Here is a 24,234-nt window from a genome sequence, read left to right as displayed (position 1 = left end):
TCTTTTCAAGGCGTAGACTTTATTTACAAAGCACCTACAACCGTACTTTCTCTTATCCCCCAAATCACAATACTTTAATTCTGCACAATGAAAGAACACTGCAATGGAACTGTGACTCCCTAAAAATCTTAAATATTTTCTTTCTATTATTATAGCAATGAGTGAAATAAATTAATAAGATTATAACTCGTTCACAAACCCTGGGTTCTCAGTATTCTCTCTTTGTCACTTGACAGTCCTTTTTCAAGAGAAGGAAAGACTCCTAAGTTAATAAATGGGTTGTAATAGCTGATATAGGCATCAAAGCAGGTGGCAAAATCAGTACAAACAGAATTTGAAGACAGCAAAAGGAACATTAGAGGACTAAACCCATCCTCAGGTGGAACAGTCTCTCCCCCCAGTATGCCTTGTACCACACTGTATTTTCTACTTTTACACACTTCACGGGGCAGAGATTCCAGCACTTCCTTTGAAACCTCTGCTCACGGACTCAGATATTGGTGTAAGAATTTTCTTTTTCTAGCTCCCATGCAATCGTCATGCCAGTCTCTTCATTTTTCAGTTCTTCTAATCATGTCTGAATACTCAGATGAGCACCGGCCAACCCATAGCTCCTCCTCCCCTAAGTGACCCTGCAAACTCTACGATTAAATCTGTCTGTAGCCATGAAGTACATAGAACTGAATGTGATACTCCAGCCGCAGTCTCAAAATACAACTAATCACCGTGGACAACAGCATTTTCTCAGTTCAGGACCCGGCGTCTGAGCTACCTGTGGTGACTCGCAGAGTCTGAGTGACTCAGCTCACGCAGCAGCTTCCAGCAGATACTTAAGCGTTAATGACACGGGCAGAGTTCTGCTAATTTGAGGGCAGGTCACCACTGTGACAAAGGTTGGACTCAAAGATTGCTCCGTCAAATTCCTCTTTATAACGTGATTATTAAATAACAACCCTGAAAAACATTGGCGTATCGAGGCCATTTATGAGTGTGCGAGCGGTCTCCTCCCCATGCGGGTGGGTGGAACGCATGTGCTGCAGCTGCTGGAGGACTTCACCCTGGAAAAGAGCGTGAATCAAGGAGACAGGCTCTCTGCTTTAACAGTAGAAACATCTTCAGCTCTCAGTGCTTAAACTCTGCCCCTCCAGTGCATCTTTTTCCTCCTTAAGTACCAGCTCTTTAACAGAAAGCTACTTTGTGTACTTGTGTATTTTATCACTCTGTGAAGGAAGTAACGAATTTCAGCAAAATACTTGTGTAATAGTTCAGTCCTTACATTTAACTTTTTACTTGAGAATTTCTGATTTTCATTAACCATCCTTTGAAAACCTCTGCCTACGTAACGGAGGCAAGCAGCAGCAGTTTTCTTTCTGTTACCTAAAACTAAAGGTTTGCACTTAAGAGAAGGTATCTGGCACTAGAATCACTGTTTAAATGGATAATCTAGACATTGCTGTCACTACAGAGATGCTTCCATTCATTATAAGCAGCTTTTATTTTACAAAAATATTTTTCCAGCACGGCTATCACCAAAATATAACAGATAACATTTTCTCATTTTAATAGTCAAAACCTGCGTGGGAATTACTTACATGATAAACTGTTAAACCAGATAATAAAATTAGATTTAAAGTTGTGCATCCCACATCTGGCCAATAGCTGTATCATCCTGAACTGCAAGGAGAGTTTTGGAAAATTTGAGCTGCCTTTGATTTCTAACACTACCTTTCACCTAAAATCACCGAACTCCCATTTTTCTGACCAGAGTGTTTCCTTAACAGAGATGTGAGATGAGCCTAGACTGAGGAAAAAAACCTGTCCCTAATTCTGGAACACAACCACACCTAAAAGACCAGTAAACAGGAAATAGCCTTGAGTCGTGAAGTGTTATTATACGCATCTCAAGGTAGCCAGCTATTATTTCAGCAGTAGGAAGGGAAGGCAAGAACTTGCTTCCGTCACAGTGGATGCCCATCCACTGGCACTTTGAGTGTATGCAGAGCTTGGATTTGTTGTGTTTTATTGTACATGAAAAATCAGCAAATACCATTGGTAATCAATGCTAACAAGGTGCTTTCAAGATAAAAGGTCAAATTCTGCTCATAGTTGCATAGGTTGATAAAATTTTCCTGTTTACCTGGTCGTATATGCAAACTGACTCTCAATCTGTACATTAATAAAAAATTAGACCTGCCTTCGTGGGATATGCAACGTGGCAAAGGTAAGAATTAGCATAATTATATCCTAGACAACATTTACACTTTTCATGAAAAAAGCATCACTGTTAGAAACGGCACCACTTCTGTAAATCAACACCTGAACTAGGCAAACTATAAAAGCACACTTCAGTTTGGCTTGCTAGTTACCCAAGAACTACAAAAACATATTCATGCTGAACACAAGTACTATTTCCAAATAACAGCTGACTCACAAAGTACCCTGGCGATATGTCTGCAGAAAATAAGCCGATGACTCATGTCTGTAAATTCCTGAAAGTACCAATAGACCCCTTGCTTAGTCATCTTTTGCTTGGATGCTGGGTTCACCAGCGCTGTAAACTATTATGAGGGATCTAGCTCTTAGCAGGACTCTCTCCCTTTTTTCCTCTCTTCTAAGCAGTGCAAATTATCTCCCTAAAAATAACTTCATCTACGTGAGTCACTTCAACTAGCAAGCTTATACAAGTCATGCAGTTAAGCAGTAATATTTGGTTATGAAGTTAAAAATCTTGCTGTCAAACTCAGATTTAAAATGAAAATTATGTCAGAGGAAGTCCCATTTACCCCTTCTCTCACAGAATTAGAAACATTTCCTTTGGAAAATTTAAACAATTAGCTCATTCAGGAAAATAAAGCTTTCTAATTCAGTTCCATACTCAAGAGTAATTTAATCCTGATGATTTCTTACTTTGGCTTTTCTAAGCATTGCACTATTAATATAAATGGAGCTCAAAGAAGCCGACTGGAGAAAGAAGCCAATACCACAGTAAAACACTGCTTCCTCCTATCTTACAATTTACCGATCATTTTTTAAAAGTCAAGTTTTAGAAAGCCATAGTGCAGGGAAAATCACGTCTTCATGAACGCTCTCCACGAGCAGAACTTAGAGGGCTGTTTTGGGCAATTAAACATTGAGTAAACTCTCCAGTGATTGAACCCTAATTTTCCCACACAGTTCATAAGAAAGCAAAAGAAAAAGGACTTGCTTGTTGAGAATGAGTCATGTTGTAAAGAAACTTAATTACAGTTTATAAATAGTTGAAGTTGCTCTCTTTTTGAAACATAAGAAACTATCAAGAAGTAACACACAAATTACTTCTCTTAACTTAGCATCTAATGCAAACATATATTCAAAACATAGTTATCTTAGACCCCAAACCCTGATTCACTAATAACTAAAAAACTGTGCAATGAATCAGTAAGGCTTAATTGTTCATTTTCTTAAAGAACACCCATACTGAGATCTGGAACAGGTTACCTAGTTTGTTAAGCTTACGTCAACAGCTAGAGTTGCTTTCAACAGTCTTATTTACACTCAAGTAATATCTTTACCATCTTACTGTTTCATTCAACAGGGTATGAAAAGTGCTGCTAGTGCTGCTATGAGGGTTCTGAAGAAAAACGGTCAGAAGGAAAGGCAGGTTTACCTTGCCCTTAAGCACTCGAGAGATGGAAAACCAAAACCATGCTTGAAATACATGCTGCCCATACAAATATTTCACAGTACTTCAATGGCAATATTTAGAATTTTTTTCCATACACTGTTGCCATTCTAGAGAAAAGGCTTATTCATCCTTTGTAAGGCAATGGACACATCTACATATTTGTTTTCACAGAAGTCAACATTTACTCACTGGGTGTGACCCACCATTTCAATGCTTGGATGATACTATACTGGTTATCTTATTAACCTTTGGTATGCTTGAAACACAGCATTCTTTCCAGTTCAGGTCCCAGGCTGGGCAGAGCTGACCAAAGGAGTCTGGTTTGCCTCACCTGACAGGCTCTACCCCTCTGCATTTATTTACTGCACAACACTGAAGCCTTGCTCTGATTAAATATATATTCATTTCTGCATGAGCTTTTCAATGTGATGATTCTAATAACCACAAGAGATGGTGATAGCTACATAAAATATTTTAGAAATTGTTTCACAGCACCTTCATGAGTTGAGAGGCTATCAGATTGCAGATATCAGATTCCAGGCTAGGAATGACAGAACGAGGGAAGGAGGGTCAACTTGTCTACTGATGCTGAGTGCCAGCCTGTAGGATCCAATTCTTCTGAGACTTAATAGTAGACAATCATTTATATAGCCAAACACAAGTCCTTCAAATGTTGACTGCCATAGTAGGTACTTCAGCAGCAACAATCACTGGACTTGTGAAAAGTTTTGCTTAAATTACTTCACCAGAAAAACAAGAAGGGTACAAGAAAAATGTGCCAAACCCAAATCTCCATAGAACAGTGAACAATCTTAGCCTGATACTGTCTGTACTCTTCCCAAAATGCCCTGACTCACTCCGTACTTATCATCCAACTTTGGCTTGGGGCTGACTCTGCATTCAAGTACTTCTGACGAAATAACTAATGGAAACAGGAAACATGTATTCCAGGCTCGAGAACTGTCTCTTATTAGTATATATTAATCATATTCTTGCTTGTTCTTTTTTTTAGTTTACTGAATTTCACATTCTCTCTGCCATTACTTGCAACTGAGGTCACACTGCTGACAAAAACAACTTGAGGATTGGAACTCACTGCCCTAAACTGAAAAGTTTCTCAAATACAGAACTGCAGCTTTCATGATGTGTTGATGTGGACGAGACCCATGTGAATTTACAACGCAACTTAGTGGTAACAGAGATACCATATTATATAATACTCCATACACATCTATCAAGCTCTATTTAAAAAGGTATTTTTCTAGTATATTTTCTGACATGACTTCTCCTATGGGAAAGCTGTTCCAGACAGTCTGTATGATAGGTGAAAAATCTTTATCTAATTTCAAGGGAAAACAGCTATCTTCAGTTTTTACACAGAAATTCCAGTACAGAAGGCCTTTTAGGATCATACTGGTCACTGCACCTACTGAGAAGCCTGAATAGATTCAGACACAAGCATTTTGGGGACTGTAGCAGCTGGCAAGAATCTCTGCAGGGCAGGATTTCAGGTCATTTTGCCTAGTGAATCTTTCTTCAACTCTGGTGTGCTGGATGCCTTTACTCTATGTTCTGCTGGCAAAAAAAGGGTGAATTTGGCTCAAAACACAGAATTACTAAATGCCACAGCTACCCTGCTTTGGTGCGTGGTGATATAGCCTTGCAAGAATGAGAGAGCAAGGATGACAAACAACATATCAATGGCATTAGTGTGAGACTGCAGTTTAATAGAGCACAGGCTTGGAATTCCAATTTATTAAATACTCTTAGGGCTAACATCCCTTCTGGAGAAAAACAGGTTCTTTGCAGGAAGATGCTATTTTGAAATCAACATTTCAAAATTTCAAATCTGAAATGAAAATCTGCTTATGGAATTCTAGCTGAGACACTCATGGCACTTTGGGTGTGTTGGTAAACACAGCTGGTTTCGAAATAATTAGGTCTTAGGTCTGCCCTTGCTAAGGGAAATATCCACCCCATTGGTAAAGTCAATACTTTGATAGTAAACGCAAAAGATTACTTACATGCAAAATACTTCCAAATAAATGCTATGGAAATACAAGTACTATGAAAAATTACAACCACATTTTTTCTTAACTGCATCAGTTAAACTGAATGTACAATATTAATGAATGGAAGATAAACACTGAAATGTGACTGTAAAAAAATGGCAATATTTGAGATTATAACAATGTATTTGAACATAGGAAATATTCAGTTTCTTGTTTTGTACCGGGAAATGGGTCTGGCAACAGAACTCACTAAGGAGCCAGTCCTGTAACTGCATTTGTAAGACGATTGATCCTCATAACAAAACAAGATCTACTTGGCCTTTGTCAGTAAGTATAATCTTCAAAATGTGAAGGGAAACCACTGAGATGTTTAGAAGATAAGGTTAGTAGAAGGTCATTAGGAAGAATTTAACTGGGACAAGCAAGGAGGAAAACTGCTGAGAAACCTTTTCTTTAGCCCAGGTTCAACGTGTTCCCCCAGAACGCGAGGCACCTCACAGCACTTATTGGAAGTCCTGGCAAATGCCCTGTTCGCAGTAACTTTGGTGATGTTCATTGTGACATTAAGGAATGCTTAATATATTTTTTCCTTATTTCTTCCTTCTTCTTTTAACCGGACAGGAATAACTTTCAGTTACTGTCAGCCCAGGCTAGATTTGAAGTTAGAATTCATTCTCCTTTTTATATATAAAAAAAGATTTTGCACCAATAGTATGTCACCTTCCATGATGTGATGACTCTCGGAGGGCACTTAAATATTTCTGAAGAATGGAAACAATGCCTTGTGATGGATTAAACTATTCCTACAGAAAGTAGATTTGTTTACTTGTGGATTTCAATAAGACTAGAATAAGTTTATCACTTAGTTTTCTTTGTTTTGGTTTGTTAGGTGGCTTTTTTTTTTTTTAGTATAGAGCATACAACCTGTTTTTATTTGAAGAGCACTGCATGACACTGCTGTATGTATCTTGTGGTTCTCATTCCACTGATAACGGGAACTACAATACAGTCTAGGCACCAATGGCAACTAGACTGATGAATACTGTTGTTTTGATTTTCTTTTAACATAAGCAGATGATACAGTTGTAAAAACATCCCATGTCTTTATTGTAACCTGTATCTTCCTTTTTAAGTACCCCATTCTTCATATAAAAACTGCATTTTTAAAAAAATTCAACAAAACTATTTTAAATACTTTAAGTTACAGTCACGTGCTACAGAGTATCTAAGTCTTCATCTAGTCTTGCAGAGGAACTAAGTAACAGATCAAATCAAGAGTTTCCAGCAATGTGGTCAAAGACCATAAAAAAAGTGATATAACTTAACTCAAAAATGGCTTTATAATGTCTTCTTGCTTTGCAGCGTCACCACCCACCTCAACTAAGTCATACTCTTTTGGACTTCTACAGCAAGACTGGACTACTTCCTAAAAATATCCTGTGGAATGTCTCATAATCCTATACTGACCCCCCCAAAAAATGCCATCATGGCCTCACAGGTCTTTTCTTCCTCCAATTCCTTAAACTGTGATTATTTTCATTAAGAGAAAGGCTTTTTTTTTTTACCTCACTAGCTTCAGCTAGTGACATCTATTTAGCTTTATTTTTACTTCAAATTCTCAAAAGATCTTCGTTCCCTCCCCCTTCCGTTTTTATTTCCTTTTATTGTTTCTGCTGTAACAGTTTCTATAGTAACTTCTCTAAGTGGTGATGAGATTGATGCTACTAAAAGCTGCATCTGCTCCATCTGAATTGCTTGAAGCTTAAATACAGTTGCAGTTGTTACAGACGTAAAAAGCAAGTTGTGCCCTTTTCTTGGCACAGGCTGGTGACCACAGCACGTTACTGGAAGAGAAAAGGCAAAAACGTTTCCCCTGCTTTCCCAGGACAGAGATGCACTGCTAAAAGCTGAGAAGTTCTACAGTCCTTTCCAGCAGGACAGGACGTCTTTTAAAGCATGTTTTCACCTGAAAAGCAGCTGTGCAAAAACACTGGCTTCTCTCACTGATACTTCATTAAGCTTGTGAGGCTTGCAAATGAGATATTTTTCCTATTCTAAACGTTGCCTGGGATTTGAAAGGAAAGCAATTTATTTCATTCTCATGTGTGATCAGTGTGACATTATCCTGCAGGTCAAGAGGAGCCTTTGCTGACACAGAAGGACCCTTTGCCGACACACATGCTGTCCTGTTCTTCCAAGCACTGCTCCACACAGGCTTACAGCTTTCAAATCACAACACAGCGTAATCCTGCCCAACCCAACCAGCCAGCTAAGCTACTCCAAATATTTTTTTAACTATAATCTACTTTACTGCAATATAGGGCCATGGCTTCTTCCCACTCCAAAATGTCATAATTTATCCCTTTTGCCCTTGAAGCCACCTTTCACTTAGCTCTCCAGTGTCTTTTCATGGCCTAAAGAACTAGTTTGAGGAACACATTCTTTTACGCCATGCTTTCTAGACTACTTGTCATTTTTAGTGCTCTCTTGTGAATACTCCATTTGGGGATGAAACAAGACAAATAGCAGGATCACAACCCTAAGCTTCGGGGAGCAGACACTGGGTTGTTCAGGAATCTTGCTTCTCCCATGGAAGAATCCTATGGGACAATGGTCCTAGAGAGAAGAGGGCTTTGTCATAACCCCCTCCAAACTCAAGAATGGTCCATCCTAATGAGCAGAAAGTCAACCAAGAGGCCTACAAGAATGAAAGAGGAGCTCCTGACAAAACTCAAACATAAGAAGGAAGCACATGAGATGTGGACGCTCCCTGAGCATTCAGAGCTCACCTGGAGTTAAACTTGGCAAGCGGGGTTATGGACAACAAGACGGGCTGCTGCAGGAAGAGCATCAGCAACAGGAGGACTAGTGAAAACGTGGGGCTGCTGCTGAATGGGGCAGGGGAAGTGGTGACAACGGAGACAGAAACCCAATTTAAGCATTCCCTCATCTAGACACTTAAGTGTCTTTGTGATCAGCTCCATCTTTAAACCAATCTTTTACCAAAGTAAATGATATTTATCTGTTTGACAAAAGGCACGCAGCAGTTCCCTTCATGTGCTATTGCTGTGATACACATGCATTTTGAGCGAAAGTTTACTTGGTGGTAAAGTAATTGTCATCGGGGAGACAGGGAAGAAGGATTAAAAACCAACCAAACAAAACCAAAACAAAACAAACCACAAACCAAACAAACAAACCAAACAAAAAAACTTTCTTTGATGCAGCTCTTATTTCCAGAAATTTCATATCTCTAATAATCATATGGTGTTCTGTATCACCCTGTTTTTTTCCTGAAAGCATTGCCTGGTACTGAACCCAGGGCTGATCCCTGTGAAACCCATGCTCATCATCTCCTTTCCAGACTAAAACCAAAATATTTGCTTTCTACTTGATACTAAGAGCAACTTTCAACTTGCTGTATCTCTCACCTTCAATGTAGTTATTACCTTAGAGAAAAATTATCTGTGAACGCCTTGTGAGACAATTTCAAAACATGTAGACACAAGACAGAGTAAGATGAAAAGGTACCACGATCTGTACTCAAGTCCCAGTTCTGTTAATAACTTTTTGTGACCTAATTACTTTTTTTCAAAAATGAGAGTGGATAAAATAGGATTATATCGCTTCCCTATCTCAGACATCTTATTCTGAGAATTCATTGGTTATCTGCCATATACTTGGGCACACAGTAGTAGTACTCTAGATATATCTATTAGTTAAGAAAAAGCAATAGTTCACTTTTCTGAAAAGTGCAATTTTAGAAGTTATTACAAGCCTTTCAGTTCATTTTCTGAAGTGCTTGTAGTTCCTGGAAGAACATCAATTAACATCTACAGCAATATACTACAGTTTTAAAGGTACGGCACATGTATGTGTTTCTCAGAAATTAAGAAGTTAGCACCCACAGCAAAGTGACATTTAAAACTACTTTGCCAGTTCACGCATGTAAACCCATCATAAAACACCTGTAAAACCTAATTCTTATCAAAACTGTTGTTTCTTGTTTGCTGCTGTTCATCCCAAGTTTTATGAATCACCTTGTGTCCATTCTCCCTTCTTTAGAAAAATTCAAAAAATGAACCTAAAATGAGTTTATTGTGAGTGGCACGATTACAAAATGAACACAGGGGAACAGAAAAAGAGGAAAAGAAAATGTTTGTTTTCAGATTTCCTTGCATCCATTATGAATACCTAAAAATGGTAAATCTCATTCAGCAAACGTACATGTAAATACCCAGGATGGAATCAAAGGAACACGATGTTTAATGTACTCTTAATGACCAAAATTAAATTATCAGCTTTCAATATAAATCTAGTTGGCAGTGTCCCTTAGAAATGAAGGATAAAAATACGCAATGGAGACAAATGATCAGCAGAAGGCTAATTGATTTTCCAAATGTTGCAGTTGAGTCCTGGGACTAGTCCCTGCCTATGTCTGGTTAAGTGCAGAACTGTGTGCCTGTGACTTGGGCTACTTTTCCATTGCACTTTCTGATCTACAGCACTACAGCCTACCCGCAGCTTTCAGCGACTTCAGTTCAGTGATATGCTCCTCCCTGCCCAGGAACTGTCAGATAACGCTTTGTTTTGTGGTGATTAAATCAACGTTCCAAGTTTTGAAGAGATCCCCCCTGCTCAGGGTATATTTTGCTATAGGCAGAACAACATGTCCTTAGGAACTTTCAAGACCAGATTCACAGAAATAAATGGTACCGACTAGAAGTACTAAGAGCCAGATAAAAAAGTTGCCTCATGAGAGACATTTATCTGCTTGCTGAACAGTTAAAAAATTACTCCCAAGCATTAGATGCGAATAACTTTTGACTTCTGCTGGCCAGTTTTACATCACTGGGGCTTAGTTAATCCCCAGTTTGCCATTTAAGAACAAAATGACATCCCTATACAATCTTCACAGACTTTTTTTGATCAGTATTGAACTTCTCATACTGGACTCCTAAAACATGTATTTGTTTTGCTTGACACGTCTGCTGAAATATCCTGCTTTCCTGACGCTACCAGACATTGCTCCATTCTCCTATAACTTGTTATTTGCATTGTTGTGTCCTCTCTTTTTTCCTTCTCCCTTAGTTTCCAGAGAGTCATGAATTCCCATTTCATCTAAGGAACAATGAGATGAATAAAATAAAAGCACTGTGTAAGGAAGCCAAAACACCTTGTTAGAGAAAAGCTCCACACTTGGCCCTTTTTCAGGAAAGGACTGGGACAGATAACAGTTTATTTTTGCACACCTTCCCTTAAAGGGGCTTCTTTTTCACAATTAGACTAACTTCCCTGAAGAAACAGAGCCAATGCAATCTTAATTTCCCCTAAATATTTTCTTCCCTGGAATTTTAAGTGTTAATTGTGATGACTGTCAGGCACTGATATTGATGAAGAAGAGCTACTCTTGAAGGGCTTCCTTTCAGCATCTAAAAGGTATGTGAGCAAGTCTTACATGACAGAAAACTGAAAAAACCACATCTCTAAACATACTAACCCCACTCAGATGGTTATTCATACTCTGGTAGCACACAGGAGTCATTGAGCATATTCCAACTGCATTAAATACATCAGAACAACAAACACTAATTGCTTCTCACTTTTACATTTAACAAGATCTATAGGTCCTACGTAGCAGAGAGGGCTATATGGCCAAAACTACAGGCAGATAAAGGTGTACTGAAATATTTACAGGAATGTTTACATGGAACAGTCTCATATTCTGGGTTCCAAATTGCTCAGATAAATATTTCTTAAACATTTTTATTATCTCTGTGACTGTGAAGTTATTGTGGTTGGCATGTGATTTTTCAAATACGAATCAGCAGAAGCTATTTCAAAACCAGCAACAAATACAATCTTAGATGAAGGAAAATATGTTTGCCTTCTCACATAAGCTCCCCTAAAACCAAACAGCAAACACTAAGCGATCAAACGCATGTTCATCTAGGAAAAAATCTTCCACTTAGGACTGTACCAAGCCTCCTTGCTAGCCATTTACTACCACAAAGTCTAACTTGTTTATTTAAACAGCTGCAGGAGGAGTAGATGAAGGAGCTGACAAATGTTCATTAACTCCATTCTGTTGACTTTCCAGAGGTGAGGCAATCTCCTTTAAAGGGAAGGTGACATGTTAAACTACACTGGGTGCCTGAAAAAAATAATATTTACCTAAATTCTAAAGATTATTATTGCTCTACAGAATGATTAAAACAATATCTGAAGCCTAATCAGTTAATTCTGCTTGGAAAGGGAACTGACAGAACAAATTACTTCTTCAACACAATTGTGTTTACTTACAGTAAGTGAGCATGCATTACTCTTTTTCTGAACACAACTGGAATAAACTGCACTTTCTTTACACAGTAGTGTAAATTTGCCTTCTCAGCTATTAATTCTTTCCCAAAATACCCTATTTTTGCCTGTTCTCCCAAGCTCCATCTGACAAACATGGCTACCAGCAACTCTGTGTGTCTTTATTTTCCAAGCTGCTTTCTGAGGCTGTGGACAGATGTGCTAATCCAGACCCAGAAGAGGTTAATGTGAGCAACCCCCAACTGTTAGCTCAAGCCATCAATCCAAACCATGTTAAGCTGACTACATTGGCACAAATTGATCTGCTGACATGTGCAGGTAGCAATAACCGAACAGGAATGCATGAGAAGCTGGTACTGATGACTTCATAGAATCATAGAATGTCCTGAGTTGGAAGGGACCCACAAGGATCATCGAGTCCAACTCCTGTCCCTGCACAGGACAACTCTACAGTTCACACCATGTGTCTGAGGGCTTGTCCAGTCTCTTCTTAAACACTGTCAGGCTTGGGGCTGTGACACCTCCCTGGGGAGCCTGTTCCAGTGTCCACCACCCTCTGGGGGAAGAACCTTTTCCTCATGTCCAACCTAAACCTCCCCAGCACATCTTCCTGACATTCCCTCGGGTTCTGTCATTGGTCACTAAAGAGAAGAGTTCGGCACCTGCCCCTCCTTCTCCCCTTGTGAGGAAGCTGTAGGTCTCCCCTCATGAGGTCTCCCCTCAGTCTCCTCTTCTCCAGGCTGAACAAACCCAGTGACTTCAGCTGCTCCTCACACAGCTTCACCCAAAAACCCTGAAGCCAGAAACAGGTGTCTGCCCAAAGCCTGATACAGGTATAACCTCCTACAACTCAGTTAATGCTCTACCTCTTTGCTTGCTTCTCTCTCCTGTGTAGAAACCTCCTTCTTGCTGAGACACTGCCTATTTCTGATCTGTTCTCTGACAGAGGTAACCACATACCTGCACAGGTAGGTAAGAGGGTGGAAATAAAGCTACTTCAGTTGGCACTCCCATAACAAGAAAGCTTGTTAATTACATCTTAGATTTTACAAGACCAGCATTTTGGGCCTCCTGGGTCACTGGTATTATCCAAGACAGAAGCTGAAAGCCCTCATAGTTGGCTAAGCCAAGGTCAGTGGCAGCATGTGTTCCCATCAACTTCATCTACGTCTGAGGTCCCATACAAACTTAAGATACAAATGCTGGAAGCTTCCAGCATTCTCCATCCCCTGAAATGTTGTTCAAAGAAACAAAACCTTTTTTAGTTTAATATCTGTCCTTTTCAAGATGTCTTAAATACCCAGTAACACAAGCAGTGTTTCACATGCTATTGCAACCAGTCCAACTTCTGTCCATCTCCTTTGTGTTGATAACCTAAAAACCTTATACGATAAAAAATAATCTTTAAACGGTCTCTATATAGGTTGTTTTGGAGTCTTGTGGCCATATCAATAAGGCTACTTAATTGTTAATTGTGCACAGGTAATGTAACTTGTGTTCATATTTATATACGACATAAATACACAGAATATATGCAGGAACAAGAATAAGAAGAAATCTCTCTCTCCAAAAACTAAACATACATGATTCATAAATGAAAAGCGAAAAAAAATCAGCAGTATATTGAAGTTTACTTACAAAGCTTCATGCTGAGACCTACTCATAAGCAGTATTAATATCAAAAGCACTAAGCCTGATTAACGATTTCCTCTTCCATGTGGATGCACAAACTTCTCTGAATGTTTATTTCTTCTGTCATATATTTGAAAGGCACTTGATCAATTTTTGGAACTAAACCACTAAAGCAACAGTTCCTCTGACTGCTCTTTGATCTCATGTAACAACCAGCAGCCACATTAATCTAATGATTAAGTTTGCAATTAGGTAGCTCTCCTGTGTTTTAAGTTAGAGTGGGTAGACTTTGCTCTTCATTCTGTAACTATTACACAAATAATTTTTTTTTAACAAGTGAAATTGTTCTGAGCTTACTGGGCTTTGGTAATCCAGAACTACTTTCCCGTTTCTCTCCCCATCTTTAATGCAGTTTACTCAATAAAACTATTCTAATTTCACTTTACTTCTAATGTGTTTTGCTCACTAGTTTCAATACAACTACGTAACTTTGAACACAAATAGTTGCAAAAAAACCCCAAAGCTATTTTGAAATCTCTGAATGCATCTTTTAAAGGAAATAAAACTCAAATTAGGGTTTATATATCTCACAATTTTAATTAAACCTAAAATCTTAACCAAAATTAAGATGGCAGTAAAATTTACTATGTTTCCTTTGATTTGATTTACTGTGGTGTTTGCTGTATGCTGACCTACGTATTCTGCTCTGAATACTTTGTCTACATACTATAGTAAATATATAAATGAGAACTGTTTTCAACTTACAGCTATCTCTCCCAGACATTTTATTAGATGCTTGCTAAATATTCAACCATAATATGCATAGTTATGTCAGTGGTTCAGAGATGAAAGCCTACATTACTTCACTCAGGAAATGAAGTGCAGGTTTCGGTCCTTTCATTGCAATATCCTTCAGTGCATAAAACATAATGTTTTTGCACTGGACTGTTCAACAAGCGGGTGATGCAACAGCTTACACAGCTAAGCCACTGTATCATTTCTAAGGCCACAGGGTTAATACATAGTGATAAACTATTCAGCTATAATTGTAGCTTTTGTGCCAGTTAAACTGAGCACTGTGAACATTACCCAGTTAAAACCTACTATGTTATTTAACAGAAATTTGAATTTTGATCCCCCTCAAATTTAACTGCTTCAGTAACTATTAAGTTGTATTATCCCACAGCAAAACTAAAATTGACAGGAATTTTACCACTGATAAAATCAAATCATATTCAGGACTAAGAAAGGTAGGAAATCTTCAAGACAGTTGTAGAAGCATCATCTCATAGAAGACAATTGCCCAGTGACCAATTCTCAACTGCAGCTGAAGATAAGTAAAGGTGTAATAAGGACAATTTTTCCAAAAATATTCAGTTCCACCCCCCAATGTAAATCAGACTAATATGATGGAAGCTTCTAAATTTCAAGCTTGAGTTTTTTAGACCTCTTATTGTCATTACTGTCTGGAAATCCTAGGTGATAAAAAAGGATCAGTAAGACCATTTTTATGATCTCTGATACAGCACAGGGTGAAGGACTTCTCGGAACAATGACTATGCTCACTTCTTGCTTTAAAACTCTGGGACAAATTTCTATGGTGTCATTAAGACATCATTAGTTTTCCACATGAAAAGCTAGCCCACAATCAAAAATGAGGTACTCTGAAATATTCCAGTGCTACAGTGTTAATAAACACCAATGTTGCAGCTGCCCAGACCACACTGTAATTATTTTAAACAAATACAAGTGTAACAATCAAAAATATAGGGTAAAAAGACTGAATTTCCCCAGACCAAAATACTTTTGATACCTGTGAATTTCAGCTTACCATAGGGAAAGATAATAATTGTTACTTACATTAACATGTATAAGGCAGTAACAAAGCCACACTTATTCATTTCTATACGAAGTAATACCTATGTATTTATTTAACAATGTCTTTTTGAAAGTAATACAATCTTGGTTCAAAAATTTCAAGTGACAGTAAATCTAGCTACATGATGTAGCAAACTGTTAGACGGTTTTGCCTACACAGTTTCAGTCTAGGAATTCTATCTCCTAATGACAGTATGGTATTATTTCTCATTTAGTATGTTTTACCTAATACGTTTTACAGTGTCTTTACTATTACACTATCAGTGCATTAATTACTGACAATTACAGAAGATTTTAGGTATTCCCAGGTTATGTATAATATTGGTCCTCATTACTGACACTTTTGAAAGGATGAGTTACAACTGTGAACTTAATCTTGAGTCAAACTACCAGAGAACCTTCCCAGGACACTTTGGCGTTCTATAAAGCAGGCAGCACATCACCGATGTGGATCCTCTCCCTTTTTCCAAATACAATCAGGATTTTGTGTTTTCAAAGTGTCATGGTCACATCAAAAATACATTAAGCACTGGATAAAAATAGATAAAACTTTTAAACTGTTTCCTGTAATTGTATTTTTTCCCTTTTGAACTTGTATCTTCAAGAGGATAGACACTTATGCCTGAGGCAAAGAGTTACTCACTGTGAACAAGGAAGCAAAAATCTTTCCACATCAGCAACAGAGTAAGCTTTGTGAAGCCTTCTGCATCATATTCCACCACACCACTGTCAACAAAAACCACCAAAAAATTAATACCATTTTTACCTACCATTCATTCTAATACTGAATGATGAATATGTAAATTCTTTATTACAAGGACTGTTTTTTTTAGTTTATTTAGAAAATTCCAGTATTTGCTTTATTTATTAACAATTATAATTCTCTTGCTAAATGAAAACTCAACTCTTAATCATAATAATCTCATTCATGCTGTGCTATTGGAGTTTGCTTCTTACCTGAAGAAAAGGCCACATTCAGTTTATATAAATGTACTTTAGAATGAAAGGAAACCCACTATTGCATGCGCAGTACTAAATTGATAAAAACTGTACATACATAAACCCCCTGTATATTACTCAGATTAAGATATTGACTCTGCAGTAAATGATAGAGTAAAATTGAAAATGCACAGGCTAAGAGTTTAAATTTGAGAATTCAAAAGAGTGTATATTAAAAAAGCAAACTGCTAGAACATACAAAGAATTAAATACAGAAGACTTGTTCAGCAGACGGCTTAAAAGTTTCAACCATCAGGAGTCGGTATTCTCTAAAAGTCTCAAGCAGTATCAGGACCCATGAACCACTTCAAAAGTGAAATAAAATCATAGGCACACTCAGGCCATCTCTATACTGTAGTTTTCTCAGAAGAAAAGGAACTCTGGTTTTAATAAGAATTGCGCTTGCATTGACTATCTACTCATATGTCCAATTCAAGCTATTGTTACCTATCTACAGCTGTATAAAGTTTTGGATGCACCCAGGGTGTACCTGTCTTCCTACCCTCACTTGACGGACTTGAGAGTTGAAGGGCTCCCGAATACCCACATCATTTGGCATCACCACTCGGAAGAAGAAAATCCCTCCCCAGAACGAGGTAAAGCGCTGCTGGTCTGGCAATTGCTGTTGCATCGGCTCTGGGACCCTCGCTCAAGTCAGGATTTAACCAGGTTTCATCTTGTCCAGTGGACAGCAGTCACACAATCAAAGATCACGTGCAGTGAACACTTTTCCCCATGCTACAGAAAGTAATGCATCAAAAGGAAACTTACGTTCCAAAGTGACTCAGGAAAGCTGCGATATACTCTCTTCTCTTATGGTATCCCTGAATAACATATTGTACCTTGAAAAAGAAAGAAAGAAACAACTCTAGAGCTATAAAAAGATAAAAATATCCAATGTTCCTGATTTGTCATATATTCCTTGTTAAGGAAGGTTTATGTTTGACATGGTAGAAGTTCTGAGTTCTACATGTAGCTCATGTGATTTCTCTAGAGAATCCTAAAATGCCTTTAGAACAAACAGTGGATCTTGCACACAGAAAATCTTGCAAAGTAATCTCTTCACTCTCTTCTGAGAGAAACTCAGTCATTTGCAACGTACTGAAGCCCTGTTTAACTGCACAGGACAAAGAGTGAAGAAATGCCTGACCTTGGCTTGTTGAAGTTTGAGCAGGAAGCTGTGAAAGGCAAATCATCATTACCTAAACTCACAGTTGGTTCAGTGTCAAAATAACATTCTGGTTATAAAAGAAAAAAATATATATTTCACAACTGATCTCGGGTGTTTTCTGAAGACTACACCTCCAACAAAATCTTCTTAACACTAAGCTCTCTCAGTGGTTTCATGCTGACTCAGGGAGCCACCTACTCAACTGCGAGCATCAATTTCTGAGGCATTCTGGGTTTTGAAAGACTTCCATCCTGGCACAGACAAAATCCAACAATGTTAAACTTGGAAGACTTACGGCAAAATTCTCCTTGCACCGTGTATGTTTTCTTATTGATTTGAATGGGATTACTTAGCAAAACAGCGTGAACAGGGTTTGACCTGTAGCAGACACAACGCGTGTGCTGTCAGGCTGCAAGAGCATCTGGTTTACAACTGGTAACTTCAAGTAATTACAGTATGGTTCCATATGTGATTCCCAATGTAAATCCCTTTGCCTTCCAGAACAAAAATTAACATCTTAGAAATGTTTTTTTCCCACTGAACACAACAGGAAGAATTTTTTTTTTTTTCCTATAATAATACTAGAATTCCTTGGCTGGGAAATACTTTTGCTAAATTTTTTGAAAAAGCCTTGATACAATCATTGCTGAGAGCTATCTTGTACCCCTTAAAGTTAAATTCTATTTATAAATTGAGATTTCATTTTATAAAAAAACCTATGATTATTTTGAAGGCTTTGTGTAGGATCTGAAATATTATTTTGGGAAAAGGAAAACATATAAGTTTGCTTAAGGGACTTTGTTTAAGAAAGGATAAAAACAGTCCTGCGTACTTGCAGGTTTTAAAAACAGAAAGTATTTTTTACAGAAAACCACAACAAAAACAACTCTAAAGATAGATTCCAATATAAATATAGAAATACATCTTGAAGAACTTTTTCTAAAAGATAAAATTATTTTCCTCATTTGGACAATTGAAGGTAAAAATAATATACAAATAGGAGGTCTGTAATATGCAGATTCCTGGATGTTAGCCCCATAGCTTTCTTTAGAAAATTACACGTAAATAATGGAGAAGCTTTCAAAATACTATACTCGCTCTTTTTTGTTTAAACAGTAAACTAACCGGAATACAACCTTTTCAGCAGCCTTAAATAGCTCTTACTATATAAACATTCAAATAGACTGCTGATTCCGTTCATTGGGATGAAACATCTGAGAAGGAAATCACCAAGTAAGTACTCAAAACCTACAATGATGACTATGGTATGAGAACTTCCAACTGGAAAAATAATATGCAAACTACACATCTGTATTTACTAGCATAATAGTACGCTACAATTCAGTGCTGTACGATGCAACAACATCTTATCTGAAATCTTAAGTCATCACAATAAGAAAAATCCACTACAAGATCTGATCCCAAACAGACTTGTTTACCTTGAAGAGTCATTACATTCAGTGCCCTGCAACAGATGCTCACCTCCTATCAATAAGTTACTCCTTGTATAGTTCACCTCAAGCACACCTTGCTTGGCCTACCTGGCAGAAGAAAAACTATGTCTATGGAAATGCTATAGTGTGTTACTGCAATACAGAACAGCAAATAAGAGGAGAATTGAGCTCTCTTTACTAACTTACCTTATTTGTTAGCAGCTGGCATACTTGGGGTACATAGTCGATAAGACAACCGCCACCAGGAAAGGCTGGAATATGAAGGGCAGATGATCCTCCAAGCGCACTAGAAATAGAAGTTAATTTAACAGTACATTACACGTACAGTCCCTGGGATTTGAAAGTGATTTCTACATTGTACTCTTTCCCTACGCTTAAAGTCAGAGGAACATGACGAGCAAGTGTATTATATGCTGTGGCGATTTAAAAAATATTGAGTGGTACCATCTATGGAAACAAGTTATAGCACGACCCACTGTAATTAAACTATACTAATCAAGAGTATCACTAATGCAAAGCATTCTCTCATGAAATAGCTTCTTCATTGTAAGCAGTTCTGTTTCCTAGCCCTCATCAATAAGATGTGGAGCACTGTAGTTAAGGTATCTTGCTATTGTGGGAGAAGAGGACTTTGAGTTTTGAATTATTCAAAAAGCCACCTTCAGTCAAACCAGATAAGCAAAATACTTTGGACTGAGGAGTAATAGCTGGCCAGATGCACTTGTCAGCTGTGCCACCTACTCCAGTTTTAGGTCTCCCAATACAACACGGATGTTAACCTACTAGACCAAGGGGGCAGTGGGCTGGAACGATTATCAGGTACAGTATGTAATGGGGGATGCTCAAAGAAACCTGTTTGTTCAGAATTAAGAAAATATTGGTGAGGGGGGCAGTTCAAAGAGGGGAGATGAAGGCATATTGTTATCGAAGGCATATTGATGCCTTCAGTTATCTAGTGGAAAAAAATAGAGAAGATGGAGCCACAGTCTTCTCTGAAGTGCACAGTGATAGGATGAAAGGCAATGCAGACATGTTACAACAAAGAAAGTTCTGGCTATGTATTAGGAAAAACGTTTTCACAATGACAGCAATCAAATTCTGGAAGACAGACCCAGCGGGGCTGGGGAACCTCCAACTGCCATGAGCACGCTGATCTCAGCTGGTCCTGCTCTGAGGTGGGGCTTGGCCAGCTAATTCCAGACGTTCCCTCCAGTCCACATTGCCTTGTGATTATATTCCCTGATTCTATGATGTTGTTCATTCCCAGAAAGAAACAATACAAACAAAGATATTAATCCTGCCCATGCACAGACTGGAACTCTGAACGGTAGGAATCCACAGACATAAGATAACTTCAGAGATGTATTTAGGCACCTTAATCAATTGCCTTTGTCATACAACGGAAGACTGAAGCACGCCTGCTGTTGCTGAGGAGAATGATTTTTTTTTTTTGGTGTGGAAAGATGTGGCACTTTCTATTTAAATCAGGTTGTATATGGCAACAACCACCTAGAGTCCATGCTACTTTATTTTAGCAGCACTGACCTAAATATTTCTTACAGTATTTTACCGATCAAAAGGGATATGAATTTGCATTACACACTGTGGCTTACATCATTCACTAAACATCCAGAACCTTGTTAGGTACAATTAAAGAGCTTCAAAAGCTACATTACTTCGTGGTCTTCTGTTTGTTTACGTGCTGTTTCCATGAAAAAGCTGCTGGAAAGAAAGTTCTCTGCAAAATAAGGCTCTTATTCTCCAACAGGACCTGCCCTTGTATTTTCCTCAGTACTGATAAGAGATCACTTTGGTCGGCATACAGGCCTACAGCCATACATCCCTTTGAAGGAACAGAGCCTACACAAATCAAATAACCCAAACTCATAACGAGGTATATGGAAATCTGCTACTCAGGCAAAACAGTCTGGGTTCAGCAGACTGTTCACCACATGGAACAGTTCTGCAGGTCTGGATTTTGCATATGCAACGATGTTAAAAAAAAAAAAAAAGGCCCTGAGCACTCCACAGCTAAAAAAAAACCAAACAAACTTTTCCAGCACAAGTAAGGCCTGAATAGGATTTTTTTAAAAAAACAGAATTCAGTTTCCTTGCTGCTATTCCCTGACTAAAATTACTCACACGGGAATATACTTTTGCTACTTGTGGATGTTAAAAGCAGTGAAGCGTGACTATTAGATTATTACTAAATTGGAACATTTCTGAAACAGTAGTTTGCCCTTAGGAAATTGAAAGTATACTGGGTCCACGAGTCTTTAATGTTACGGAATGAAAGACTCGTCCCTCCTGATACATTACAAGTGGGTTGTGAACCTTACTTTAAGACCCTGGCTTTCAGTTTATTGACCTCTTTAAATGCTGTTGTAAATAGATCCATAAAAGCCTCTAATCTCACACACAGAGCAAATGGTACTGACTATTTTGCATCCTGCTTTGCCCCATTTGCAACCAAGTCCAAGTTCCTCCTCAGCATGGAGGTATCACTGGAGATGCTCAAATGACTACAACAGGAATTACAGGCTCCTCTCTCAGTTGCAATAGCAGGCATGAAATTAAGAGTAATCTTAAACAGATTTCACATGCAAAAAAGCTTCTACTCCTGTATCACGGGCTTCCAACGCATCTTCCAGACTGAGTTATTATGATTTGTGAATAAGGGCTACCCATTTTACCTGCATCCATCTTTTGAAAATAGTCAATCCATAAAAACTTGTTGACATAAACAGGAATTTAACCCTTCTCAAATGAAAAACAGACTGCTACAAGGTGTGGTTTCTGACAAAAACGTCCCTCCACAGAAAGAAGGCTGGAATTTCAGGTATAATTATCTTCTGAAAACAGAATAAAGCTCTACAATATGTAATTTATGTTCTGTAGAAATAATTATGGGTAGGGAAAATTAAGAGTGGACAGGCATCTTTGTTCCCTATATTGGGTCAGCGAATCTGCTTATTAAATCATTTAATACAATATTGCATTTGCACAGGACCTTGCCTCTAACCATCTCAAAACTTCCTATGAACATTCAGCAATTAAGGTTCATCTGCGCTATGAAACTGATATTTGTCTTTTATTTTTAAACATGTAAGGAATCTATTGCTCAGAGTTTGATTTGACTATGCTGTACTATGTCTCTGTCATACCAAAGGAACATACTTGCAGTATCTCACAATAAGAAAAAGCAAGAAGCTATAACAAACGTAATAAATCTGCAGCTGAAGAAAAAGGTGACTTACTCAAAGTCAAACATGAAGGACCGGTAAAAGGTGCAAGGAAATAAGTGAAACGGAGAAAATAAAGCAAGGGAATTTCAGCATGCAGCTCAGTATCTAATGCTGCTTTTTGAGGTGCCTCAAAGCCTAATCAAAAGAAAAGGAGAAGAAAAAGAAAAATGCCACAAGTATCCTTTTATAGTCAAGGAAATTCTATATGCCAAGAGATTCCACCAGTGTAAGATGAAGATTCCTGCGTGTCAGACCTGTTTTCCAGATATTCAAGATTCTTGGAAGACAGATCTTACCTCTGTTTCTGATCAAGCTTTCTTTTTTGGTATCACTGTTATACACTCATAAATATAACACATTTTTATACCCAGGAACAAAAACAACTACAACATCACACTATCAGGTTTGGTGGCATCCATTGTATCAAGATGACAAAAACAAACAAACAAAACATATGATGAGAAAGTTATTTTGCTTTTAAACACAGACAAATTAAGTAATATTGCTACCCTATAGCTACCAGAGTAAGCCTAGTTTCAGCACAACCAATTTAATCGTGTTTGATTTCTACACATTTTTTTGTCAGTAACCTGCTGTTCTTTAAAGGCTAAAATTCTAAGAGATTCTGCTATGGCTTTCTATAGTTTATTGTAATTCATGAAACAACAGTCTTAGTGGATGCTATTTCATTACGACCAGTACTGGATGAAGATAAATACATGGTAGATCTACCTATCTATGAGATAAGGTTGCATTAACACTTTGGAACACAAAGATGTGTTGGACTCAGCATTTACTTACTGTTACTTCAAACCTACTTGACACTGCAAACCAACTTCATACACCTCATTTTAAGACGGACCAGGGACTCATTTGCACCAAGTTTCTGCCTGCCTGGGTTTCCAGAGCATCAGACACAATGTGGTTCTGATCCATAATCTGTGAATTAAACCGGATTTTGTGACAGGCGGAGTACTGAACTCAACAAGAGCAGTGGCCAGCCTGCACTAACAGCAGTTCTGTTCTGGGCACACGGAAATACAAGCGCAGAGAGCATAGCTGGACCATGTTTACATTGCAAGTGACTTCCTCGGTCTGCCCCTGTATGCATCTATATATTCAGGCCTGCATACAAAATGCCTTTCTCAATAAATGATCCTCAAAAAAATGGGGCATAGTATTAATTCACAGGTTTACAGAAGTGACCTGTTTTGTTATTGAGTATTTATGTGTAAAAAATCAGTTATATTTCCTCTTCCTTAAAAACATACTTCACTAGAGAAGAACAGGCCGAGAGGACACAGCCTCAAGTTGTGCAAGAGGAGATTTTGATTGGACACTGGGAAGAGCTTTTAAGCTGAGTCTGGAAAATGAGAATTTTGTTCAGACTACCCTCATCTTGCAGGGTCCCGCAAGAATAAAATGTCACAGTTTATAAAGTCATGTACTAACACATGTTATGGTACTACAGTTAAGCATCCCTACACATGTATTACTGTCTATATATTTTGCGCTCTCTCTCTCTCTCTATATATATATATATTGTGTTTACATGGTACCGTTCCCCATCTCCAAAGATGCAAAAGCTTTTATTTGAAAGAAGTATCACAAAGAAAAGAAGATCTAAGGAAAAGTTTCAGGCTCTTAAAAGGAGGTACCTTGCACAATGGCAGTCATTTTTGCTCCACGTGAGGAAAGAGTAAAAAACATGTATTTTGGAAGGGAGCCAAGCACTGTAAGAAGAATCATACTTATCCCTGTATACAGTGTGAATGTAGCATTGAAGAGCTTTATACCAAAAGGAAGCAGTACATTATACCAACTGCACTCAACAATGTTCCTAATCCAATCTATTCATTCT

The 24,234-nt window shown here is 38.1% G+C and overlaps 1 protein-coding gene across 2 annotated transcripts in view; it reads right to left on the bottom strand.

The window, feature by feature from the left end:
• Positions 1 to 24,234, bottom strand: part of BABAM2 (BRISC and BRCA1 A complex member 2) — a 172,846-nt gene that overhangs the window by 23,382 nt on the left and 125,230 nt on the right. For both annotated transcript variants that reach the window (XM_065058171.1, XM_065058172.1), the window contains exons 8-10: positions 19,315 to 19,414; positions 17,275 to 17,345; positions 16,148 to 16,230 (exon numbers count right to left, since the gene is read on the bottom strand). In XM_065058171.1, the coding sequence (XP_064914243.1) occupies positions 16,148 to 16,230; positions 17,275 to 17,345; positions 19,315 to 19,414 (254 nt within the window). The remainder of the gene's footprint in view (positions 1 to 16,147; positions 16,231 to 17,274; positions 17,346 to 19,314; positions 19,415 to 24,234) is intronic.

This window comes from Columba livia, chromosome 3, assembly GCF_036013475.1.
Source record: "Columba livia isolate bColLiv1 breed racing homer chromosome 3, bColLiv1.pat.W.v2, whole genome shotgun sequence".
Classification (NCBI taxonomy): domain Eukaryota; kingdom Metazoa; phylum Chordata; class Aves; order Columbiformes; family Columbidae; genus Columba; species Columba livia.
The sequence above is the reverse complement of the archived record's forward strand: the minus strand, read 5'-3'. Positions and strand labels throughout refer to the sequence as shown.